This window comes from Cucurbita pepo, chromosome 17 (genome assembly GCF_057944985.1).
Source record: "Cucurbita pepo subsp. pepo isolate OVF chromosome 17, ASM5794498v1, whole genome shotgun sequence".
Classification (NCBI taxonomy): Eukaryota; Viridiplantae; Streptophyta; class Magnoliopsida; order Cucurbitales; family Cucurbitaceae; genus Cucurbita; species Cucurbita pepo.
The window spans coordinates 10,924,910-10,947,045 of record NC_141814.1 but is presented as its reverse complement, the minus strand read 5'-3'; the positions used below and the strand labels follow the sequence as shown (position 1 = coordinate 10,947,045).

The 22,136-nt window shown below is 35.6% G+C and overlaps 4 protein-coding genes across 4 annotated transcripts; 1 reads left to right on the top strand and 3 right to left on the bottom strand.

The window, feature by feature from the left end:
• Positions 1-982: 982 nt before the first annotated feature.
• LOC111778161 (uncharacterized) lies at positions 983-4,414 on the bottom strand. Its single transcript, XM_023657840.2, has 5 exons — positions 4,080-4,414; positions 3,529-3,736; positions 3,061-3,129; positions 2,801-2,930; positions 983-1,927 (listed from the first exon to the last, which is right to left on the bottom strand). The coding sequence occupies exons 1-5, from the start codon at positions 4,327-4,329 to the stop codon at positions 1,310-1,312; spliced, it is 1,275 nt and encodes a 424-aa protein (XP_023513608.2). The 5' UTR covers positions 4,330-4,414; the 3' UTR covers positions 983-1,309.
• Positions 4,415-4,747: 333 nt separating this feature from the next.
• On the top strand, positions 4,748-10,748 carry EML4 (Emsy N Terminus (ENT) domain-containing protein). Its single transcript, XM_023658092.2, has 10 exons — positions 4,748-5,105; positions 6,085-6,299; positions 6,388-6,497; positions 6,604-6,856; positions 6,945-7,151; positions 7,228-7,296; positions 9,603-9,845; positions 9,932-10,000; positions 10,076-10,139; positions 10,355-10,748. Exons 1-10 carry the CDS (start codon positions 5,078-5,080, stop codon positions 10,402-10,404), a joined length of 1,308 nt encoding a protein of 435 aa, XP_023513860.2. The 5' UTR covers positions 4,748-5,077; the 3' UTR covers positions 10,405-10,748.
• Positions 10,749-10,986: 238 nt separating this feature from the next.
• On the bottom strand, positions 10,987-14,839 carry LOC111778334 (uncharacterized). The gene is made up of 3 exons (XM_023658091.2): positions 14,353-14,839; positions 13,497-14,223; positions 10,987-12,244 (listed from the first exon to the last, which is right to left on the bottom strand). Exons 1-3 carry the CDS (start codon positions 14,709-14,711, stop codon positions 11,183-11,185), a joined length of 2,148 nt encoding a protein of 715 aa, XP_023513859.2. The 5' UTR covers positions 14,712-14,839; the 3' UTR covers positions 10,987-11,182.
• A 1,889-nt stretch (positions 14,840-16,728) lies between these two features.
• On the bottom strand, positions 16,729-18,796 carry LOC111778336 (homeobox-leucine zipper protein HAT14). The gene is made up of 4 exons (XM_023658093.2): positions 18,393-18,796; positions 18,027-18,295; positions 17,858-17,937; positions 16,729-17,774 (listed from the first exon to the last, which is right to left on the bottom strand). Exons 1-4 carry the CDS (start codon positions 18,685-18,687, stop codon positions 17,462-17,464), a joined length of 957 nt encoding a protein of 318 aa, XP_023513861.1. The 5' UTR covers positions 18,688-18,796; the 3' UTR covers positions 16,729-17,461.
• Positions 18,797-22,136: the final 3,340 nt, after the last annotated feature.

Genomic DNA, 22,136 nt, shown 5'->3' with positions numbered 1-22,136 from the left:
TATTATTAATATATATAAAAAAAACAGAGAATCAGAGTAAGATTGAAGAAACATTTTTAAAATAATAAAACAATTAAATTATATAAAATATACTCAATAGTCCCAATCTTAAATGGTGGCTATAATTTTTAAAGTTTTTAGTTTGTCTTAAATTTAAAATTTTCATCTAATTAAAAAAAATAATTAATTGACAACATCAATAAATATTTCTAAAATAAAAATAAACATCTTCAGCAAAAAACTGAGAATGCATTCAAACCATTTACTTTATTTTTTAAATTTAGTGTATTAAAAAATTAAATGAAATAAATAAAAGGGTAAAATAGGACAAAACGTGGGAAAGATTATAATTATTTTTTATAGAAAAAAGATAACAATTTGGAGAAAGGTTGTCGTTTTAAGGAAGTCAACTGGCGTGGTGTTCATTTTTCTAAATAAATCTTGGATTTGTTTTTATTTTAATAAAATAAATAAATTAAGGAGTGTATCGTCACCTATTCGAACTCAACAAAGGTATTCTTACCGTTAATTTTTTGATGTATAATGTTAAGGTTTTATTTAAGGGTCGTTTTAATTTTTCTTTTTACGCAACACAAATACATCGAAAATCATTACACTATAGCCTAGTTTACTGGCGTTGCTAGTAGATTGTTCTGTACTTATAGCCGACCTTAAATTTTCAATGCTAGTGCTACATTAATGCGAAAGATAAATCCAAAAGTTTAAACATATAATCATAGATTAACTTCAAACGTAAGGGTTACTGAAAAAAAAAAAAACCATAAAAATGAAAGCGATAGACGAGTCCATAGAGAATTTGGGAGCTGAATCTTAAGCAAATTCACGCTAAAAATCGAAGATGACGAATTCAAGCTAGAAATCGAAGCTGAATCCAAGTACGCATTTCATCGAGAATTTTAATGAATCGAATCCAAGCATTTCATTCACTGCAAAGCCATTTTAAGGTGTCACCATATGAACATTCGATCAAATATTCTAACCTTATATTTTACGTTTAAGAGTAGTTTTGAAACAAAATCCTAGTTAAACAAAACGGAACGGATGAACGTATAAAATTCCATGAGATACTTGTTATCATACAAACTCATTGATGTAATAAATCAAATAAAGATTAGCAAAAATTGTAAACAGCAGCAAGGCCAAGCTATGTCCTAATCTAAACATGGGCCAAAATGCAGGGGCGTTGCTTGCTGAGATTGGCAAATCAACTAAGTAAAATGGTTCGAGATTAACCTGAAGTAGGAACTGGGAAGCTCTGCTGCAACCAAAAGGAGAACATCCCAATTCACTATTCCATAATCTCTCCTTCCTCCAATTCATCCACTGTGAACACGTCCCCAAGAAGGTCACCACTTCCTTCCATTTCCACTCCCTTGGAGAAGTCTTCGTCCCAGTCGAGAAAATCGTCTGGATTGATCTGTGCCATGATATTTGAATATGTATCCATTAGATCTTGCTCGAAATCGAACTCCAATTCTTTATGAACTCCTAGCTCCTTAGCCTGGGAGCTTGAATTGGGGCTATTCCCAACTTCATGCTTCCCCATCAAATCTGTAGAGTAATTATGTGTTGCAGCACCAAGCACATTTTGGGGATCAACTTCACAGTGTGGGCTTGAATTTGATGCTTTCATCAGATCAAGCACCTGAGTATTGAAGGAATTGTCATCGTCTTCGAATTCTTCCACCCTGAAACGAACGCCTTCAGGACTGGCAAGATCATTTTTTCCAGTGTTTTTACCTTCCGGATTATGACTCACTGGATTTGCAGTTTTAACCACTTCAAAGTTAGGCGTTTGAGAGGGTAGAAACACATATATAACAGGGTATTCCACAAAAACCAAATTCGAAAACAGTTGTCTTATTGGCATCTTTGAGTCCAGCTCACGGAATGGCGCCATAGCTCCCTATATACGTATTAAACATAATAAAAGAAAATCAAGTTTCGATGAAAGAAGCAATCGGAAATTATTTCAAGCAAATAGCAACGATGCAACCTGTCTTTGAGGAATACTTTAATAAGCCAATTGATAAAAATTTAAACATTCAAAGCTCAGGCATGCACACTAATGCTATCCTAGAAGTAGAAGTGTAATAGCCAAGCTCAACCTCAGCGCTAGCGGATATTGTCCTTTTTGGGCTTTCCCTTTTAAGCTTCTCTTCAAGGACTTTAAAACAAGTCTGCTAGGGAGAGGTTTCCACACCCTTATAAAAAATGTTTCGTTCTCCTCCCCAACCAATGTGGGACCCCCCAATCCACCCCTTTCGGGGCCCAGCGTTCTTGCTGGCACACTGCCTTGTGCCCACCCCCCTTCGGTGCTTAGCCTCCTCATTGGCATTATCGCCCGGTGTCTGGCTCTGATATCATTTGTAACAGCCCAAGCCCACCACTAGCAGATATTATCCTTTTTGGACTTTCCCTTTCAGACTTTCTCTCACGGTTTTTAAAACACGTCTGCTAGTGAGAAGTTTCCACACCCTAATAAAGAATGTTTCGTTTCCTCCCCAGCCGATGTTGGATCTCATAATAAGCCCAATAACAGGTTACAGTACCTTTTATCCATATCAATAATAGTAACTGTCTCCTATGTATAACAAAAGATCTACATGAATCTCTACCCATTAATGACATGATAGGCAAATCACAAGCGAAGCACACCGTATCTCGGTGCATAATGGATAAAAATATGAATAAAGGTCACCAGAGAAATGCACTAGCTACACTACTAATTGACTGATTATGAAATACTCGAGAGAACCCATAAGAATTGAACAATAACCTTGGGGTATGTACGGACAAAAAATTTGAGGCTATCCAGCTGCTCACAGAACTTCTGAATTTGATTCTTCCACGGGCTTGGTTGTAGATGGTTTTCAAGAACGGTAGACAGATTTGTGTTTTCATTAACTCTGCAGGAGAAGGAGAATATTTTTAGAGCATGCATCCCAAATAAAAGTTCACTTGCCATGAACTTCGAGGAAAGAACCAAAATGGAAAAGAAATTACTATCCTCACAGTGGCGTGAGGAAGAAAACTCACCCATGGTCAACTAAAACAACGTCCGTAGAGTTTAACCGCCATTCGATTGTCCAGAAGATTGTTTTTTCCCTGTAAGCAAAAAAACTTCTTAGGTTTGGTGCTTCATGATTCATCAGAATGAGTACGGCTAATTCCATTCTTACAACAAACTACAATTACTAACATGAAATAGAAAAATTTAGGTCTCGTTTGATAACCATTTAGTTTTGTATATTTGCTTTTGGGAGATCATACTTATTTTCTCATCATTTATCGACAATGACTTTCATCGTTCTTAAGAAAACATTTTAATTCTTAGCCAAATTTTAAAACAAAATCAAGTTTTTGAAAATATAGATAACAAAAACAAGACATCCAAATGTCTACTAATAGCTCTTTGGGATTGTAATTCAACCAATCGAATCACTCAATGTATGATGATGCAACATTTTAAGCAGCCAATAGATAGATAAATAAAGAGAAAGTAACCTCTTATCATATCGAGTTTGATTTTTCTCCCTTTTCGTCATTCCAGTGGGGAGAAACATTATTTTTGTTCTCCGGCTTGAAGCAGCAGTGCGCAAACTCTTAAGGTGAAATGGTAGCCTATAATAAGGATGAGTATAGGGACACAATTTCTTTCTAAGTCTTTGAGCAGATTCAGCCATCCTCTTCACTTCCTCCAGCAAATTATAATCTACGCATGGTAAAACGAGCACCAAATCCATTGTTAGGGACATAAGAACACAGATATTACCAGAAATTACTGAACAAATTACCCCCACAAATCATATCAAACTACAAAACTTGATTAAAAATCATCTAATGACTTAAATTCAAACAAATTATTAAATACGTTACAAAAAATACAATTACGAACAATACCCAAATCAGCTAACAGATCAAAAAGACTAAAACAATCTACAAATTCAAGTTTACTTTACGAGAACTGGAAACGCAAATATTCTAATAAAACCAAAATCAGTATGAATTGAAACACTTGAAACCAGTGATATGAATACAGGGGTGGATTGAAGTACCGGAAAGAAGGACACTATCGTTGAACTGAGAAATCGGGACGAATTGAGTCTGCTTCCTTTTACCAGTACAGCCACTGCGCCGCTTGTGACCATTGACGCAATCAAGACTACAAGAACGCAAAGAGCAAGCGGGGCACTTGTACTTCGACGGGTTCGAATTACACTCTTCGCAAAGAGATGATCCTTCGCGGTTGAAGCTCGTGGAAGCTGCTGCGGCTTCCGCTGCTACTACTGTATCTCCTTCAGCCATCGTAGACACTAGAGAGAGCGCCGGTTCCGAATTTCGCCGGCGACGACGACTAGGTTTCGTAATTTAAATCTGTTTTATATGATTTTATTTGCAACCATTGCAATTCGTTACATTGAAACTCCTTTAAAGCGTGGGCTGATACAATAGAAAGCCCAAACTTGAATTGGGCTTCAACATTTTATAAAATAAATAAATTAAATAATAAATAAAATTTTATAAATATAATAAGATATTTTCAGCCCAAGCCCAAGCCCAAGACCAAGCCCAATACCAAGCACAAGCCCAAGGTGAGCCCAAAAGATTTAATTGGGCCGGAGAAAGATCGCAAGCGGAATTGAAAGCAACTATAAGCTCATAAATAATTCGGCTGTAAATCGAGTTCACATCCGTCTGTCCCTTTTATTAGGGAAAGAAAAAAACCTTCGTCTAATTTTGATGACCAAAAAATTGTTCTTGTACACACAAACTCAGTCCCAGAACTCAGGTCAGGAGCTGAGTGTTATCATTCTACATCGCCGTCGATTTCCATTTGACGTGATTCACTCAAATTCCTCGACTTCAACGCCAATCACAGCCTGAAGTTCTTCGCACTTCGTCGGAGATTCGTCTTCTTTCAACAGATTTGAGCTCCAACTCCTCATTTATCGCTCTCCCTATCTTCTGCTCTCTTCGATTTCTTTTTCTACATTATTCTTGCTGCTGTCTTTCTGAGTGTTTGCGAGGGTTTTTGGTCGGTTGCGAACTGGCTATGGATTACGAGCCCTATGATAGTAGCGGTAAGTTAACTCTAACGATGCTTTTTCTTTAGTTATTAGGGTTTTCAGGTGTTCTCTCTAGGAATTTATGATGCCGTTTAGTTTTTAGAATTGGGATTTCAATCTTGCTTTCCGGGGCTTGGGGGGATGATAGTATCGATTGAGGTTGTATGTTGCTTGGAGGAACATTCGAAGTTTTTAACATTATACAGTAGTTTTGAGGGAATCCTTCATCTTTTGCATCTTTCTTCGGCAAATTCTTGACTTCATTGGCGTTGCAGGTGGTTACCCGCAGGATGTATTGGGATGTAAAAATTTGGACCTTTTGTATTTACGAACTTAAACCTCATAACTGTTGCAATATCTCTCCAGAATGTGAAAGCTGTTGAAATGTAGTTATGGATTGATTTTAGATGTATTTAATTAAGGCATTGGCTTTTTTTTTTCTCTTTCTTCTTCAAGGTTATACTCGTTGTATCAGTTTAAATTTGTTCTCTAGGAAATAATTAGGAAAGGTACTAGGACATTACATCAGCTTTCAGCTCGTGACTCTTCATTTTCTCAATAACTGTTACTTTTCAAGAATGAATCACGACGAGCTGGTTGACGGAAGATCAAGCATAAAATTGTTGGTAGTTGTTTAGCTAAGTGGCTGTTGGGTTTCTTAGCTTTTAAAATTATTTGTGAAGGAACTAGTTTATCAGTTATTAACTCATATACACAGTTCGCATCACATGTTGATGATCTCCTTTGACCGCTAGACTTAGACTACTGACCTTCTTCCCTTTTGAAGCTATCCACTACTTCCTTAGCATCATGTGAAAATCTTTCTTAACCTATTTACATTAGGAACTAGCATTATTTTTTTTAGAATTCTTCATCTATGGTTTGGTCTCTTAACTGTTTTGTTTCAGGAAGACAGTGACTACATTTGTCCCTGGCATCTATAATTTGGATCCAGCTACATGGTCTAATATTTTTATTGCACCATCGATTTCAGGAACTGATGACGATCTCCCTCCATCTCACCAGAATAGAATTGCAAGAGGAGGAGGGGGTCGTGTTTCAGGGAATGGAAGATCAGTCATGGGTTCTGTTCCATATCCCAGGATGTACGGTGAAACTGACATGGAAGCCCAAATTCATCAACTTGAGAAGGAAGCTTACAGTTCTGTTCTTAGAGCCTTTAAAGCTCAAGCTGATGCCATTACTTGGGTACTTTTTGTTTCTATTTCAAGTATCTAATATTGGTATTTGTTTGATCAGGTTTAAATGATTGCTACATGAAATGTATTTTCTTCAGGAGAAAGAAAGTTTGATCACAGAACTCAGAAAAGAGTTAAGATTGTCAAATGAGGAGCACAGAGAGCTTCTTGGACGGGTTAATGCAGATGACGTGATTAGAAGTATAAGGTTTGATAACATGAACAAAAAAGGAAAAAAAAAACCCCTATATTTTAGGTTTGTAGTTTTGAAGGCTCTTTTAAATATCGATGGATACTTTTGGGTCATGTCGTAGGGAGTGGAGACAGGCAGGTGGGCATCAGCCTGGCAAGCTCAGTACCAGTCAAGCCATTCATGATCCAATACCCAGCCCTACTGTTTCTGCATCTCGCAAGAAACAGAAACTAACCCATTTGGTACCTCCACAGTCCTTTACTGGGCCGTCTCAATCCTTTCACCAACAAACTGTTGCTCCTTCTCATCAGCCATCCTCATCTGTTGCAAAAAGAGGAGCTATCCCCACACCCAAGGGCAAAAAACAAAAATCTGTGAGTTTCAGATTCATGAATTCTGTGGCTCTATTTATTCTTAATTTTCTTTTGTTTATTTATTCCTTCATTTATTTTCCTTCCCCAGATGTTACCTGGGGCATCTTCAGCCAAACAGTACCAAACTTCAGTTCCTAGTGGTAGGAGTCAAGTTGCTACTAGGGTTTCTTCCGGAGCCATTGAGCCAGTTGAAGGAGCAACATTGAATCCACTAATTGGGAGGAAAGTGAGAACTAGATGGCCGGATGATAATAATTTTTATGAAGCTGTTATAACTGATTACAATGCTGCGGAGGTAAACTATCTTCTACTCATATACTAATTCATGTTTCATTACGGGAAGTTGCTGAAGTACATCTGTGTATACTCAGGGACGACATGCCTTGGTGTATGATATCGGTTCTGCCAATGAGACATGGGAGTGGGTTAATCTTTCAGAGGTATATCTATTCACTACTATTTCTTTGGTTTTACTACAATTCTTTAGATACTTGCATCCTAACTTCTATGGTTTCACCTTCAACTGGAGTTGTATAGCCATTTCCTTTATTCTCCATATTTGGAGTTGTGTGAGAATTATTGCTAGGACCTTCAATATGAACACAAAAGTTTACTAATCAATGTAGGAATTGGGAGGTTACTGTATTTTTCTTTGTCAGTCTCCGTGATGTCTTTTACTGCCCAAACAACTATACCTCAGATTGTTCTTCTTTTGATATTTATAAAAGCATCCTAGTCCTTGATTTATGAAATTTGTTACTGTTGTATTGATCTGGTTTCAAAATAGTTTGAAGCTTCATTTTAAAATCATGAAGTTAAAAGAAACAGAAAACAGAAAATGGAAGTACAATCACTTTTTTCTTTTTACTATTGGCAATTAAATTCACGTCTCTAGAATTGATTCTACTCGTTCCCCTTAAAATGCTCGGTCAATAACAAATAAGCTTTTACATCTCTCTCTCTCTCTCTTTTTTTTTTTCCTTCCCTATAGAACAGAACCTATGAGAAGAATCAATTGCCGAAGACATTTTTCACTGAAGTCATACACCAACTTCCTGTTTTCAAAAAGTTTGTTAAGTACTTTGTTGGGGATGGGTCTCGTATTCCTTTTTAAGAGGATCACTGGATTGGCAATGATACCTTCCAATGAAAAGTATTTATTTGTTTTTGCTATTTATTTTCCATATTTGGTATTGTGCAAGAATCATTGAAATGCGTTCATCTTTCCTTTGTAATCTGGTTTTTTAATGTATTTTTTCTATTTTGTTAATTTCCTTTTGGTTTCTTTTAGGTTTCAGCATTAGTCTCTTTTTATTATTTAAATGAAAAGTTCTGTTTCCTTTTAAAAAAATTGACAATGACACCTTCCATACTCTCTCTCAGTACGATTTGTGTATGGAAAGATGCTTTTGTTAATTTTGTCTTGTTGTGGAATGGTGATCCTCCCTCTCTTTTTCATAACTTCCATTTTAGGCGGTCTCTTTTTTATCTCTTGAGTTTTGGGACTAACTTCACTTCTATTGTTGCATGGTATCTTCCTTTGTCCAAACTTTGGTGACTTTTATATTTGGACCCAAAATTCTTCACGGACCTTCTCTTGAATATCCTTCTTTTGTTCCCTGCTTGCTCAACCCTCCTTTTCCTCCCCTCCCCCGCTCTTTAAAAAACTCAAGATGGTTCCATTCAAAGATGTGATTATTTCCCTTAGCTGGTCGTTAGTGGCTTATTTTTTGTAGGTGGGTGTTGGAAAATGTAGTTCATGTTCTAGGTAAACCTCAATTTGCTTGGTGAGTTGGGGGGAGATTTCTTGAGGTCTTCGTGGTTAGTTTGGATCTTGACAGAATTAATTGTTGGGATATATGGTGGATAAGAGGTGCTTCACCCACTTTTGTTCTGAGAACATTTTGGGGCATACAATGTTCCTTGCTATTATTTAGTGTATAATTTGTTTGATCACCTCTTCAAAGCTGTTGATACTTGGTAGTTCATATGCTCTTGCTGTATTTTAAAGCCTTCGCTTTGTGGATAACTTTACAGGACGACTATGTTTATCATTGCCTATATTCTGAAGTTGATTTCTTTAAACTTTACAGTTAAATTCCATAATTATGGCTAAGCCAGTATGCATGGGTTTACCAACAATATGGATTGAATCAAGTGATAACTGATAGGTTAAAGTTACCTTAGAAGATTAAAGATTGCTTACATCTTATAGGATTAAGTTAGGCCGAAGTTCCATTTGAACTAAAACTAGATACGTTAGAGCCAAATATTTAGGTAGTTCCTAACTTCCAAATTTCTGAGGACAGGAGATGAAATAGTAAACATTATTGAATTGGTGAAGTATAAAATTCATTGAGTTTGTAGGCATCAGAATTTAGAGTTGCGTCATTTGGGTCTTTTCTTTCTGTCTTATATATATATATACACACACACACACACACGACAGTTTTTATGGGAAGATCCAAATTTGAGATTGTACGGTGGCATGCATTATGTATTTTTACTGTGATCTGTTGGATAAGTGCTTTAAAATGCGGAAGAATTCTTCATCTGCTTGCTTTTTTTGGCTGTTGATGTTATGTCAATGGTGGCTGATAAATATGAGATATTCCGTTATTCGAGTTATATAATGAAATTCCATACTATCTGCTTAAAATCTTACTAGACCCAAATTCAAAGATCTGAATTTTGAGAAATGGAGTACAATTTTCTTGCTTGTTCTTACCTTGAATTGGCAATGCAGATATCTCCTGAGGACATCCAATGGGTTGATGAGGATCCTGGAATCCCACATAGAGGTGGTTATGGTGGATCAGGTCATGGAATGAATCGTTCGGTTGGCCGTGATGGTGTATCTGGTGCAGGCAGAGGTAGAGGAGTCGCCAAGTCTCAGTCCAGAAAAGATTTTTTGCCATCCCAAAATGGCATTGGGAAGAAGCCATCTGACGATATACGGATACTCCACACGGAAACTCTAATTAGAGAGGTACAAGCACTAGTGTTGCATTCTTTTGACCTTTACAAACTAGTTAGCTTTCTAGCATCTCCATAATTTCTTGTTTATTTGGTTAGGTGGAGAGAGTCTTCGGTTCAAATCATCCAGATCCTGTTGAAGTTGAAAGGGCAAAGAAAGTTCTCAATGTAAGAAGCATTTGATACATACAACTAGTCTTCCATTCTATTCTGTTCCCTAATATGCTAACTTACTCCATCCAGGACCATGAACAATCACTTATCGATGCTATTAATAGGCTCGGGGATATGTCTGATGCTGGAAGCGGTAACTTTTCTTTCAACCGTGACTATGCTTTTTGTTTATATTCATTCCCCGTCGTATCATATCGATCACTTCAGAACAATCCATAATACCAGCTAACGAACCCTACGAGTTTTTGAGTCTTGGGCAACCAAATTTGTTCATGCTTTCTTGATATTTATATTCTTCAGTAGTAGTTCATACTGTACATCCCTTGACACCCTGTGCTTTTATAACAGACGAAGGTGGCCACAGATTCTCTCATGGACAATCGATGGACCGGGAATGACAGTAATCGTTTTGAAACAGAGGTGGTTCACTCTGCAAAAGCATCGTTTTGATCGAAAGACGACTAGATGTGGTAAGCTACTTTTGAGTTAATTAGGGAGTGATACACCTAAACTCTCAAGGGCCCCTTTTCCTGTAAAATACCATATGATGATTGAGTTGAATGTTCCCTTCGCTTAGGTTTAACTGTGGGGTTGGTTGTTTTTTTCTCTTCATTTTGTTCTTATTTTCCCCTTTTTTCTTTTTGGCAATGGTAAGAGTTAACATAGGAAGGCTGATGAATACTTGTGTAACATTATTTGTCTAGTGATTTTAAGATGTGACCCATGTATAAACTTCTTCTAAGTTGCCTGATTTAGAAAACCTAAATATACCCTAAGATCAAAAAGGTAGAATATATTATATGAAATTCATTCAGATTTTATCATTTAATGTGTGGTGTTGGGAACTCTCTCTAGACATTCATAACACTTAGAGCTTTTGCCCCATCTCCAATATCCACCACACATGGCCTCTTGTACTTGGAACAAACTGGTTCTCTTGATCCTACGGTCCAGATCTTCCCAAATCATTAGAGTGAAAAGAGGTTGAATATAGGAGCTACTTGAAGTTTATAACTATTTGGTTAACCAGCTTTAGCAGGAAACTAAGGAAAATAGTGCCCAACTTTTCCGTGTAACAAATTAGAAGTTAAAAATAATTAAATGCAATACATATTGATTCACTGCAGGCTAAGTCTATTACTATACAAACAATCAGCAGCAGAAGACTTCATATGGTCACCTTCTAGCCCTTTTTCTTGCCCGCTTCAGCGGTTCTTTTCCACCACCTTCCCTGGCTCTTTTTGTTGGAGCGGGATTGGGATCGGGATTGGCTTCCACTGCCTTCTTGGGCGGTCGCCCGACACTGCGCTTGGAAGGGCTAGGATCCTCCTTTAGGCGCTTCTTTTCGTTGCTTTGCCTTATGGATGACGCTTTCTCCTTTCCTCCATTTTTGCCACTGCCCTTCTTTTGTTCTCCAGCTGCTGCAGCAGCATTACTTTTGTTACTACTTCCACCTCTGCCATTTCTCTTCGTAGTCTCTGCAGGTGAGTTCTGCTTGATCCTCTTCAAGAAATCTGCTGCACTTCGCTTCTTCTCTAGGGCAACTGTCTCGGATTTCTTCTTATCTGGAGTTGGTGTCTCTGTTTCGTTGGCTGAATTGGGTTTCCATCCAGAATTCGTAGTCTGTTTCTTGATGCTGGGGCCACTCGAGTTTGTGGCGCTATCATTGCTCCTTCGCATGCTTCTGGCTCCAGTTATTGATCTCTCTTTAATCTTGCTGCTGCTATCTTTTGTAGTACCATGGTCTTCAACCACCGTTGAAGCCATTTTAACACTTGATTTAAGATCAAGGGCTAACTTCTCATCATCATTGGTTCGATCACTCTTTTCACCAAGACCACTTGATGAAAGCTTAGATGAAATCTTGCTCCGTTTCCGACAAACTACTATAGGAACATGGGATTTCCGCTTGGCAGGCAGGGGCTGAGATCCTTCAAGATCAGGAGGACCCTTGGATTGGGAAGAAGGATTTGGTGGGGACGAACCCCCTGGTGAAGGGTCAGCCCTTGCAACAGGCATACTCTTCTTCATTTCGTATGAGACAAGAAGACGAAGTTCACGAGCAGCTACATACTCCTTAGACGAATTGGGGAAGAAGGTGATCGCGTTGTTGCAAAGAAGCAAGAGATCTCGGTAAAATGCGAGGCTGGACGGTGGATAAGAGCCAGAATTGAGCTTCGCCTGAACTGTTTCCAGGTCAAGATGCTGCCGAATCATGCCCTTGTACTCTTCCGTCTCCTGAAACGAAAAAAAAAAAAAAAAACACGATGGGTTTACTTACACAAGTCGTTTAAACCACAAAACAGCACAGAAGATCTCAATGAAAGGGCCAAACTCTGTTAGTTCATAGATATATACTAATTTTGATTATATTCAAAGGATAATATCAACATATCCAAGGCTCTCGCATCCCTAAAAGGGATTAGCCTACAGAAATGGTTGATAAGCCAAGGTAGGAAGGGCCAAACCGGAGGGAGTCCGGTGGGGCAAGGAGGGTCCATGGAACGACCATGGCATGGCCCAAGTGATTTCTATACAAACAGCCGAAAAGCACACACATCCAATATGCCAGGACAAAATACCCTCTTTAGAATTATTTAAAAATACATAAATAAATAAAAACAAAGCACAAGTAAATTTCCAAAATATTGATGAGAAGATTCTTTAAAAAAAAAAAAAAAAAAAAAAAAAAAAAAAAAAAAAAAAAAAAACCAAGAACCATTTTACATATACTACGTATTTAAAAAATATAAAATATAAAATAAGGTCCAAATTCAGCTCTCGACTTAAATCAATACGATAAATATAAAACTTTTAACACTAATTTCATTTATTTATTTTAGGAATGAAAATAATATATGGGCCTCAAAGAAAATTTTGTGGGTTTTTATATATATATATATATATATATATATATATATAAGTTGCTTAATCCAAATATTTCTTAGTAAAGAAGAAAAACAGAACAGTTTTCATCTGCAACTGTATTTTAATTATTAAAAAAATATTTTAAAAAAAGCCCAAAAGAAAAGTAGCAACGCGGATAGAAGAAGCTTTAACCGAATGGGTCCCTCATTTTCCTCTTTCCTCCATTTTGGTTCCCATTGGAAATGGTCCAAATTTATTGGTCGAAAAAGCTTTTAATAGCTTTGGACCTCAACATCAAATTAATTACCCAAAATAATTATATCCTTAATATTCACTTCTTTAAATTATTATTACATTTTAATTCATTTAAATGTTCAAGAGCTTAATTTGCTTATGATATTTTTGCAAGGTTAATATAATATTTTAAAGTTTAATGACTAAAATGGTATTTTAATTAGTAATTATTGAATTTAGCACTAATTATCCAATTAAAGCTAAACCCAAAATGGGAAGTTCATGGCATCAAATTGTTGTGATTATATTTTTTTCTACCGAATATTATTTTTAAAATTAAAAAATTATTTTATGAAAAAGAAAAAATTGGAGATGGAAAAAATGGTACCTGACTTTGAAGACGGGATTCGAACAAGGAGCCATGTTTATGCGATCGAATCATCTGCAAAACCTCATCGAACCGCCGTGACTTGACGGCGACTGTGCGGCGAGGTTCGTTCCCGCTGCTACCGCCGGAGATCTCCTTTCTAAGGAATCTCCTCCTCTTCATCCTTCCCGTCAAACTCGCCGAGCTTTGTACTTCGCTGCTCTCTCTCGTTGCGGTTTCTCCGCCGTTTGACTCAGCCTCCGAGTCCGCTAACTCGGACGAGTCGTCAACTCGCTTCGTCTCCTTTTTCTTCTTCGTCGTGCCAGATGTGTCGCACGTCGGGTTCTTAACCACAGTGTCCGTACTGCCGTCGTCCGACTGCGGTCCGGCTAGTTCAGCGGCTCTCCGGTTCGGTTCTGGTCTGCATGAACCGGTAAACTCCGGTTTGGTTTCGGATTTCGTGTTTTCGGCTGTGCTTTTTCGGTTACCGCTTTTGGAACCGGTGGAATTGGATTGGTTGACGGAGAAATCCTCCCGGTCGGAATCTTCTCCAGGAACCGCCGCTGGCTTCCCGACTGTTCCCTTCGATACGGACCGGTGGTCTGGTTCTCCGAAGAGCTTTTTGTCGTTTTCTGATCGTCGTTCTCTAGCCTCCGTCTTTAGATCTGGTTTTCCAGTGCCGGCCTCGCTGTCGTTCAAGCCTTGGTCTCGCTCCTCCTCCAATCTCTTGACCTTCAACTGCAACGAGCTAACGAAAATCTCAATACGATGAACTCAGATCTGAAAATAATAAGATAAAAATAACGTTTCAAAAAAAAAAAAAAAAAAAACAAAAGAGAAAAAACCGAAAAAAAAAAAAAAAACTATATAGATTTACTTGATTGAAACGTCATAGTTCTGGACCTCTCGTCGGAGTTCGGCAACGCGGAGTTTCCTCAACTCATCAACCCAAGGTACGGCGCTATCGACGTTATCGGTAATTCCAGCGCCGTTCTCGTTCAAAACGGCATCGTTTTGAAAAGAAGTAAACCGTCGTTTAAGGTCAAGAAATTTGAGTTCACAGTTAGAGGCGGTGGTTAGGGGATGAGGGAGAGAAGAACGAGCCTGAACTTCCATGGCGACAGAATTCCAGTCCTTAAATCCATGGCGCATGACGGCAGAGGCGAGTAAAAGCTCCTCCCATGTCCCCCATGTGGCGATGCTCTGTCCACTCTCCCGCTCTTTATCTTCCGCCATTAGATTTACAAGAACAAGATGAATAACAGAATACAGATTCCGGATTATATGTTCGTCTTTCTCATATCTCAAATTCTCTTTTCCCTCTTTTTATTTCTTTTTTTTTTTTTTTGAAAAATCTCAGAGAAAGAGAAACAAAAATCGAAAATTCCTCCGTTACAGAAAGTTTGTTATTAGGGTTTCTGCGTTGTATTTTTCTTTCTCTGCGGCGTGAAAGGAACAAAAGGGAACCAAAAAAAAAATTATAAATTAAAAATTAAATTAAATAAAAAAAACCGAAACTCCTTTACAAATAATTAAATTAATTGTGTTTTTTTCTTCCTTTTTTGAATATTTGAAAGAAACGAAGCAAAATGGGAAACCCAAAAATCTCCCGTTTTTCGTTTGTTTGTTTTATATTTTTTTTTATTTATTTTTTATTTTTTTATTCCGTTTGAGCCTCTTATTTCTTGAGCACGCAATTTGGTTCGTGAATATTACCTTATTTACGTTAATACCCTCGTGTTTTTATGAAATTACGCTCCTGTCCTCCTCCATTCAAATTAATCAAATAATATAAATGAAGGTGCGGCGTATTGCTTTAGGTCGGCCGATTTCTCTCTCTCTCTCTCCTTTTTTCCAAAAATTATATTTGTAATATTGTATTATTTTTTTTTTATCTTTTTTAATCTATTTTTACCTTTTATAATTTTAATTAAAAACCTAAATACACAAAAAAACATTAAAAAATATATTGTATATGAATAATAAATTTTGAAAACATTATTAAAAAACATAAAATAAAATAAAATAAAAGTCTTCTAAATAGATAGAAAACATAGTCCAATAAAAATATTAGAAAATTTTCTAATATATTTCATATATTTTGGGTCTAATTTCGTTTCATTTTAGTTACCCACAATTTAATTTAGTCCAATAAACTTTTGGAGCGGTTTGGTTGGACCGGGCTACGTTAGCTTAAGCTAATTTTGACGTGGGCCTATTTGGGAAGGCATGGCCCATAAACCAACTAATAAGGACATGGCCCATGGAAAGGTCTTGGCCCAAAAACTAACGGACTATTGAGCTTGAAGCCCATTTAAAGCCCAAAACCGATTCTAACTCCTGGGCTTAATCGAAAATGATCCAATTTATGAAGCCCATGCGGAAAATTGGGCCGCTATAGGATTTGGGCCATGAATTGGGCTTTATTATTATTATTATTATTATTAAATACTAAATTAAGCTCTATACCTGACGTCATTACCCTTTTGGAATTTTTAATTTTGGTTGCAAATATTCAACGCATAAAGAAAAGAAGCATAATTTTAAAAAATAATGTAAAGAAAAGTCAAAACACTTAAATATTTTTAATTAATTTTTGTATTTAAAATAAATATTGATTAAGCATTAGATTTTCTCACCTACCAATATTTCATGGATCACCATCTTTGAAATGGTTGAAAAGTCAGGGACCCCACTCAAGTTTACTAGGAAATCTCCTCCCAACATGCATGTATTAATTAATTAATTAATTAATTAATCTAACTTTATATTATATTTCAAGGAACCCCAAATTCATCTCTATCCTAAACTTTTCCACGCCATATAATTATCTTTTTCCCACTAATAAAATTAATTAATCATATATTATTATCTTTTACTTTTAATAATTAAGTAGCTCAACTTTCTAATTACTATTTTCTTTTCACACACACCTACTTAATTTCTTTTCCAAATAATGATTTGGGACGGGACCCCGGTCGGTTTCATATTATTATTTAAATAAAGAATGTTTGGTGACGTGGCATGCTGATAAGGTGCCACGTCATCATGAGGAGAATATATGTGCTATTCTTTTATTATTATTTTATAAAATGGGAAAAAGGAATTAAATCCCGGAAATATAAAAAGAAAAACCAGAGTGACGAGATTTCCATTCACGAGTCAAAGCACGCGCAAAGAGAGGAAATTGGAAGGGAGGCGGCGGATTAGTCACGTGAGATATCACGTGCAATTCAACATAAAAAATAAAAAATAAAAAATAATTATTTTTATTATTAAGATATAAAAAGATAATATTATAAACCCCAACAAAAAAAAAAAAAAGTCGAGAGCCTCAACAGCGCAACCGCAGAAGTACGAAATGCTGGTTGGGGACACCACAGTCGTAATAATTGGCTCATCCACGGGGAGCAAGACCATGCGAATTTACATTATTACCCCCTTCCTGCCTGACCGCCCATCCATTTCTTTTGACCGTTATCTTCTTCTTCTTCTTCTTCTTCTTCTTCTTCTTCTTCTTCTTCTTCTTCTCCCTAAACCCCTCACCCACCATGAATGCTCTGTTTCTCAGCTCTTCCAAACGCCATCGCCATTAACAAACAAAAACAATTATCTAGTTTCTTCAGTAATCAGAAAAATGAATCTGAAAGACGAACAAGAACAAGAACAGAATCCCAACAAAAAACAGTCATTATTGAGATTGTATACACGAATTCTAATCTTCTTTTTTTCTTTATGTTTCTTTGTTCACAATATATAAGAAAGAAAAATCCATGGGGGGAATTAAAAAATTAATTTAAAAGAACAGTCCCTAAAATGGTGAAGAAACAGCTCCAAGGAGAGGAGGAGAAAGAGAAATGTTGAAAATAATAATAACCTATTCTCCTTTTTCTCGGATTCTACTGGTTTTTTTTTTGGGGGGGAAAAGGGTTTTATGTACAGAAAAGGGAGCACCATCATGATTCGCCTTAACCCATATCTCCTTATCATGAAGTTGTTGACTGGTGGGTCTGTGTTTTTGCAGAAAATGGGAAAGAGGAGGAGCTTGCTCCACCAGAAATGGCGAAACCAGGTAGTTTTACTCCGCCGGCGGTGGCTGTGGCGACGGTGGAGGTCACTCTTTCACATGATGGGCACATGGTGAGTGTGGTGGCTGGTAATTGCATGTAGAATGAGTTAGTGGTCTTCAGAGCTCTTAATTCTTGAAGCTCCTTTTGTAGCCGTCTGTTCTCTTCTGTTAATGTCTCACAGCATCTTTTCAAATACTCACAATCCACCTCCGTTTGCTTCAATTTCGTCCTGTAAATTTCTACAAATTTCAACAAATTTCCCCAAAGAATCTATTCCATAACTGATTTGATTCGAACGACTCAACCAATTACCTGGCTCTTCTGTTTTGGAACCAAACTTCCACTTGGCGCGGACGAAGATTCAGTTGCTTAGCCAGCGCCAGTTTTTGTTTCTGTACAAATCGGAATCGGAATCGCAAGAATCAGTTTCAGAAATTAGGATTCGAGGTTAAAATTAAGAAATCAATCGCTGTGTTCTTACTGGATTCAAGGTGTTGTGTTCTTTGAAGCTTTCTTCGAGGTAAGCGGATTGGTCTTTCGACAATCTGAGTTTCTTCCTCGTGGAGCCATTTTCGTCTTCATCGCTTGCTCGTGAAGACGCTCGCTCAGATTCACCTACTTCGTTTAGAACGCTATTTTTCATTTGATCTATCCGTGAAGAAATGTTCCCTCCGCCGCCGTACAATCCAAATTCCATTTGAAACGACGACGCTGCGCTGTTCGGCGATGCGGATCGGTCTTCAACTTCGTCTGAAAACAATCGATTTCCGTTAGAAAAATCAGGGGAAATGATTTCGTGATTTGGAAGGTAGTTACAGTCAGGGTTTCGAAATCTCGAAAACCTTACCATTTTCGGACGACGGCCATGGAAATCCTTGGTAAGGATTCGTTAGGTTCCGTTGAACAGGATTGCGAGGGAGAAGATCGAGTTGGATCGGTGGATCTTCATTGCCATCGGATTCCTCTTCTCTCTGATTAGGTTTTTCTTCGTCGCCTTCTTTATCTCCGGCGATAGTACGGCCGATCGATAAGTCGACGCAGAACCCTAAATCTGGACGGGAAAGACCGCGCTGAGGTTGCCGTTGCTTGTCGACGAAACGAAAGGGCTTGGGAGTGTCGCCTAAGCTCAAGCCAAGCTCCATCGGTGCTGCGGCGGCGCGCAGGCGGAAAAAGAAGGAGACGAGCTAACGGCGAGTTTGGAGTGGAGAAGACTGCGAAATAATGAAAAAAGAGTATAAGATTTTGTGATAAGATGAGTCAAATAAATATAAGGCCGATGGAGACCCGAAAATAAAAGCCATTATATTAATAATATTATTAATTAGATTTAAATCTCAAAAAAAAAAAAAAAAAAAAAAAAAACTAATATTTTCATAAACTCTTTATTTATTTATTTATTTATTTATTTATTAGGGTTTATCCACTTAAGTTTGTTAAGATGAGTATAGAGTGCCAATAAATGGAAGGCTAATAGAATATTAAACAAGGAAAATAAATATTTTAAAACTCAAGAAATAAAATTATAATTTATTCCAAACAAAAAAAAATGTAAATCTAAATAAAAATATTTATTTATTTATTTTTATAAAAAATGATAAAAATTTACTTTTTTTTTTTTAAGGAGAATTTTGGTGGCAGTACCTTGGTGGTTAAGGTTGTCGAGTGGGGGAAAAAATTATAAACAGAAGCGCGTGAGGGTACCCAGAGTCAAAATGGGGCCCACCGATAATTACGTGTTCATCAGGCCTGTTAAGAGAGGGAGATCCTATCTCTTAATCACGTGAATAACACGCGGCACAAAGTCGCGTGGATTTCGAGTGGTCTCAATTATAGGGAGCCCTATTTTGAAGATTAAAATCCCACTACAAATTTCTCTATATTTCAAAATAATAATAATAATTAATATTATTATTATTATAATAATAAAAAGAAAAATAAAACAAAAAGTAGAGATGCTAAAAGGCTTGGATTTGGAGCTGCATGCATGCTCATAGGGCATGTGGTCTCCCAAGGATAAGGTCAGCCTGACCCTTTTTCTCACTTTTTATTTATTTTCATGTAAAAATAATTATTAAAAAAACCCAACCATAAATTATTTTCCATTAATTATTAAACAAAATTGATAATTTTATTTTTATTTAAAGAAAAAAAAAAGTACAAAAAAAATTGTAGTAATTACGTATTTATAATTTAAATATTTTATAATTAATTTCATTGAAGACAACCAATAAAAGCGTCATTCCCCATTATAATTCATTTATTTATTTCAGCTTAACAATTACACCAAGGCCCTACTTACTGCTTACATTATTATTAATAATATAAAGTAAATATATATATATATCATCATAATTATTACAATTATTATATTCTTTTTATTATTGAGATAAATCTTTGGAGTTTGGTGTGAATAAAATTCTTATACCAAATCGGAATAGGCTTGAAGCATGTTTGACTTTTTCCTTTCCTTTCCTTTATTTCTTTGTCTCATCAAATTTTGAAAAATATTTTTTTTTTTTTAACAACAGTTTTACTTTCGACAAATATAATAATTCTATGAAAAAAAAACACACAACTTTGGTAATAAAAACAGTCGCTTAATAAATGAATTTGCTTGTTTATGATCGTCAATATTCAAGAAACGGGTCAACTTTCATGAATATTACAAGAGTCAAATGAGACTAAAATGTCTCGAGATACGAGCTAGGTCTATCACGTGATCTTTCTATTTAAAAATATATATATATATTTTAACTTTAATTTGAGTTTGGATCGATCGACCAAACTTCGAATACTGTTTGACAAACTAAGGTTTGATTTTGGGTTGAGCTTGAATCGAGTCTTTGTTAGGTTTTAGACTCGTTCGTGAGCCTGACATAGATCAACGTCCATAGAATTAGTTCCGTATGGGTCAATAAAATTAATCTGTATTGACAATATTATTAGTAGGGTAAGTGAATAGAAATTGCAACCATTGTCTTAATCGGGTCTCTTTCTTTTTGAAAAATAAAGAAAAAAGAAAAATAAAAGTGGATAAATGTACTTTTTAAAAAATTCCTTTTAGTAATAAAAGGTGAAGATTTGTGAATTAAAAAAAAAATAAAAGAAAATAAAAAAGTGGAGGTTTGTTTGTCTGTGACGAAGCGTACAAGCGGGGTTCATCCTCATGATAATGCCTCTTAATTTTGCATAATGGTGGATGCTGCTACATCACATGCTAATACGTACTCAAATATATCATGCCCACTTTTTTATTATTATTATTATTTATTTAAATAATAATAATAAATAATTACTATTAATTAAACATATTTCATAAAAAAAAATTAAATTTTTATAGAAATTTTTAAAAGATTCAATAATAACTTTAAATTTTTATAGAAATTTGAAAAGATAAATTTAAACCTTTTAAAAAAATAATAATAATAAAATAAAAATAAAAAATATCTCTACCAATTTTTTTTTTTTTTTTTTTATGGAAACAGTTAATATTTTATTTAGAAAATGTCTCCCATCTTTTATAAGAGTTTAAAAAATATTATTTTAATTTTTAAAAAAATGTTTCAAAATTACACCTAAATTTTCAATTTTAAAATTTTAAAAATTAATAAATACTTTTACCATTAATTCCACGTTTTAAAAATGCGCCATAGTCTATGAAATATTGATAGATAACATTTGGTCTGGTTGAAAGAAATCTTAAAAATTTAAGAGTAGTTTTGAACGGTGACAGTTCCATTCAAAATTAATGGTGAAAGTATTTTTCATAAATTTTTTTATTTAAAAATATTATTAAAACTTTATTATGCGGTTTTAAAATTTAACCATTCAAGCTCTAATCATCAATTATTTAGTTATAAAAAAAAGTAATTATTAATTATAGTAATTATTAGTAATTAAAAAGATTGATTGGTCAATTTTGGTCGCAATCATAATCAATGTCGTGTAACATTAAAATTAAAATTGATTTTCTTTTCCAAAACGTTAAGATTTTTTGTAAAATAAAAAATTGAAAATTCTGGAATTTTTTAGAGGAAAAAAAAAAGGATGCGTTTAATCTACGCAAATGGTACAAAAAGGAATTATTGGGAAAAAAATAAATACAAAATTGAATTTATTTATTTTTTAATTGGACGAAAAAGAAATTAGTCAAAAAAGCCAAATTTTGTGTTTTTATCGTTTGACTGAGTGATTGGTGGTTAATTTAGAAGTGATATTAGTCAAATCACCAAACTAACAACCAATACTCTCCCCCCTTTCTAATTAATTGTCAACCTACTTTAATTTTTTCTACCGCCCTAATTAACATAGAATACGAAACTAAGTGATTACAACAACACGTTTAGTTTTCTAATTAACGCGGACTTTCAATTCAACATTCTATTCCATACGTCATTTAAATTTGACTATTTCTCATAAAAGACGAAAGTTTCAACCTTACGATATGAATGTTGGAGGATGAAAGTCTCACATCGGCTAATTTAGAAAATGATCATGAATTTATAAACAAACAATACTCTCTCTATTGGTGTGAGTCCTTTTGGGGAAGCCCAAAGCAAAGCCATAAGAGCTTATATCAAAAGTAGGCAAT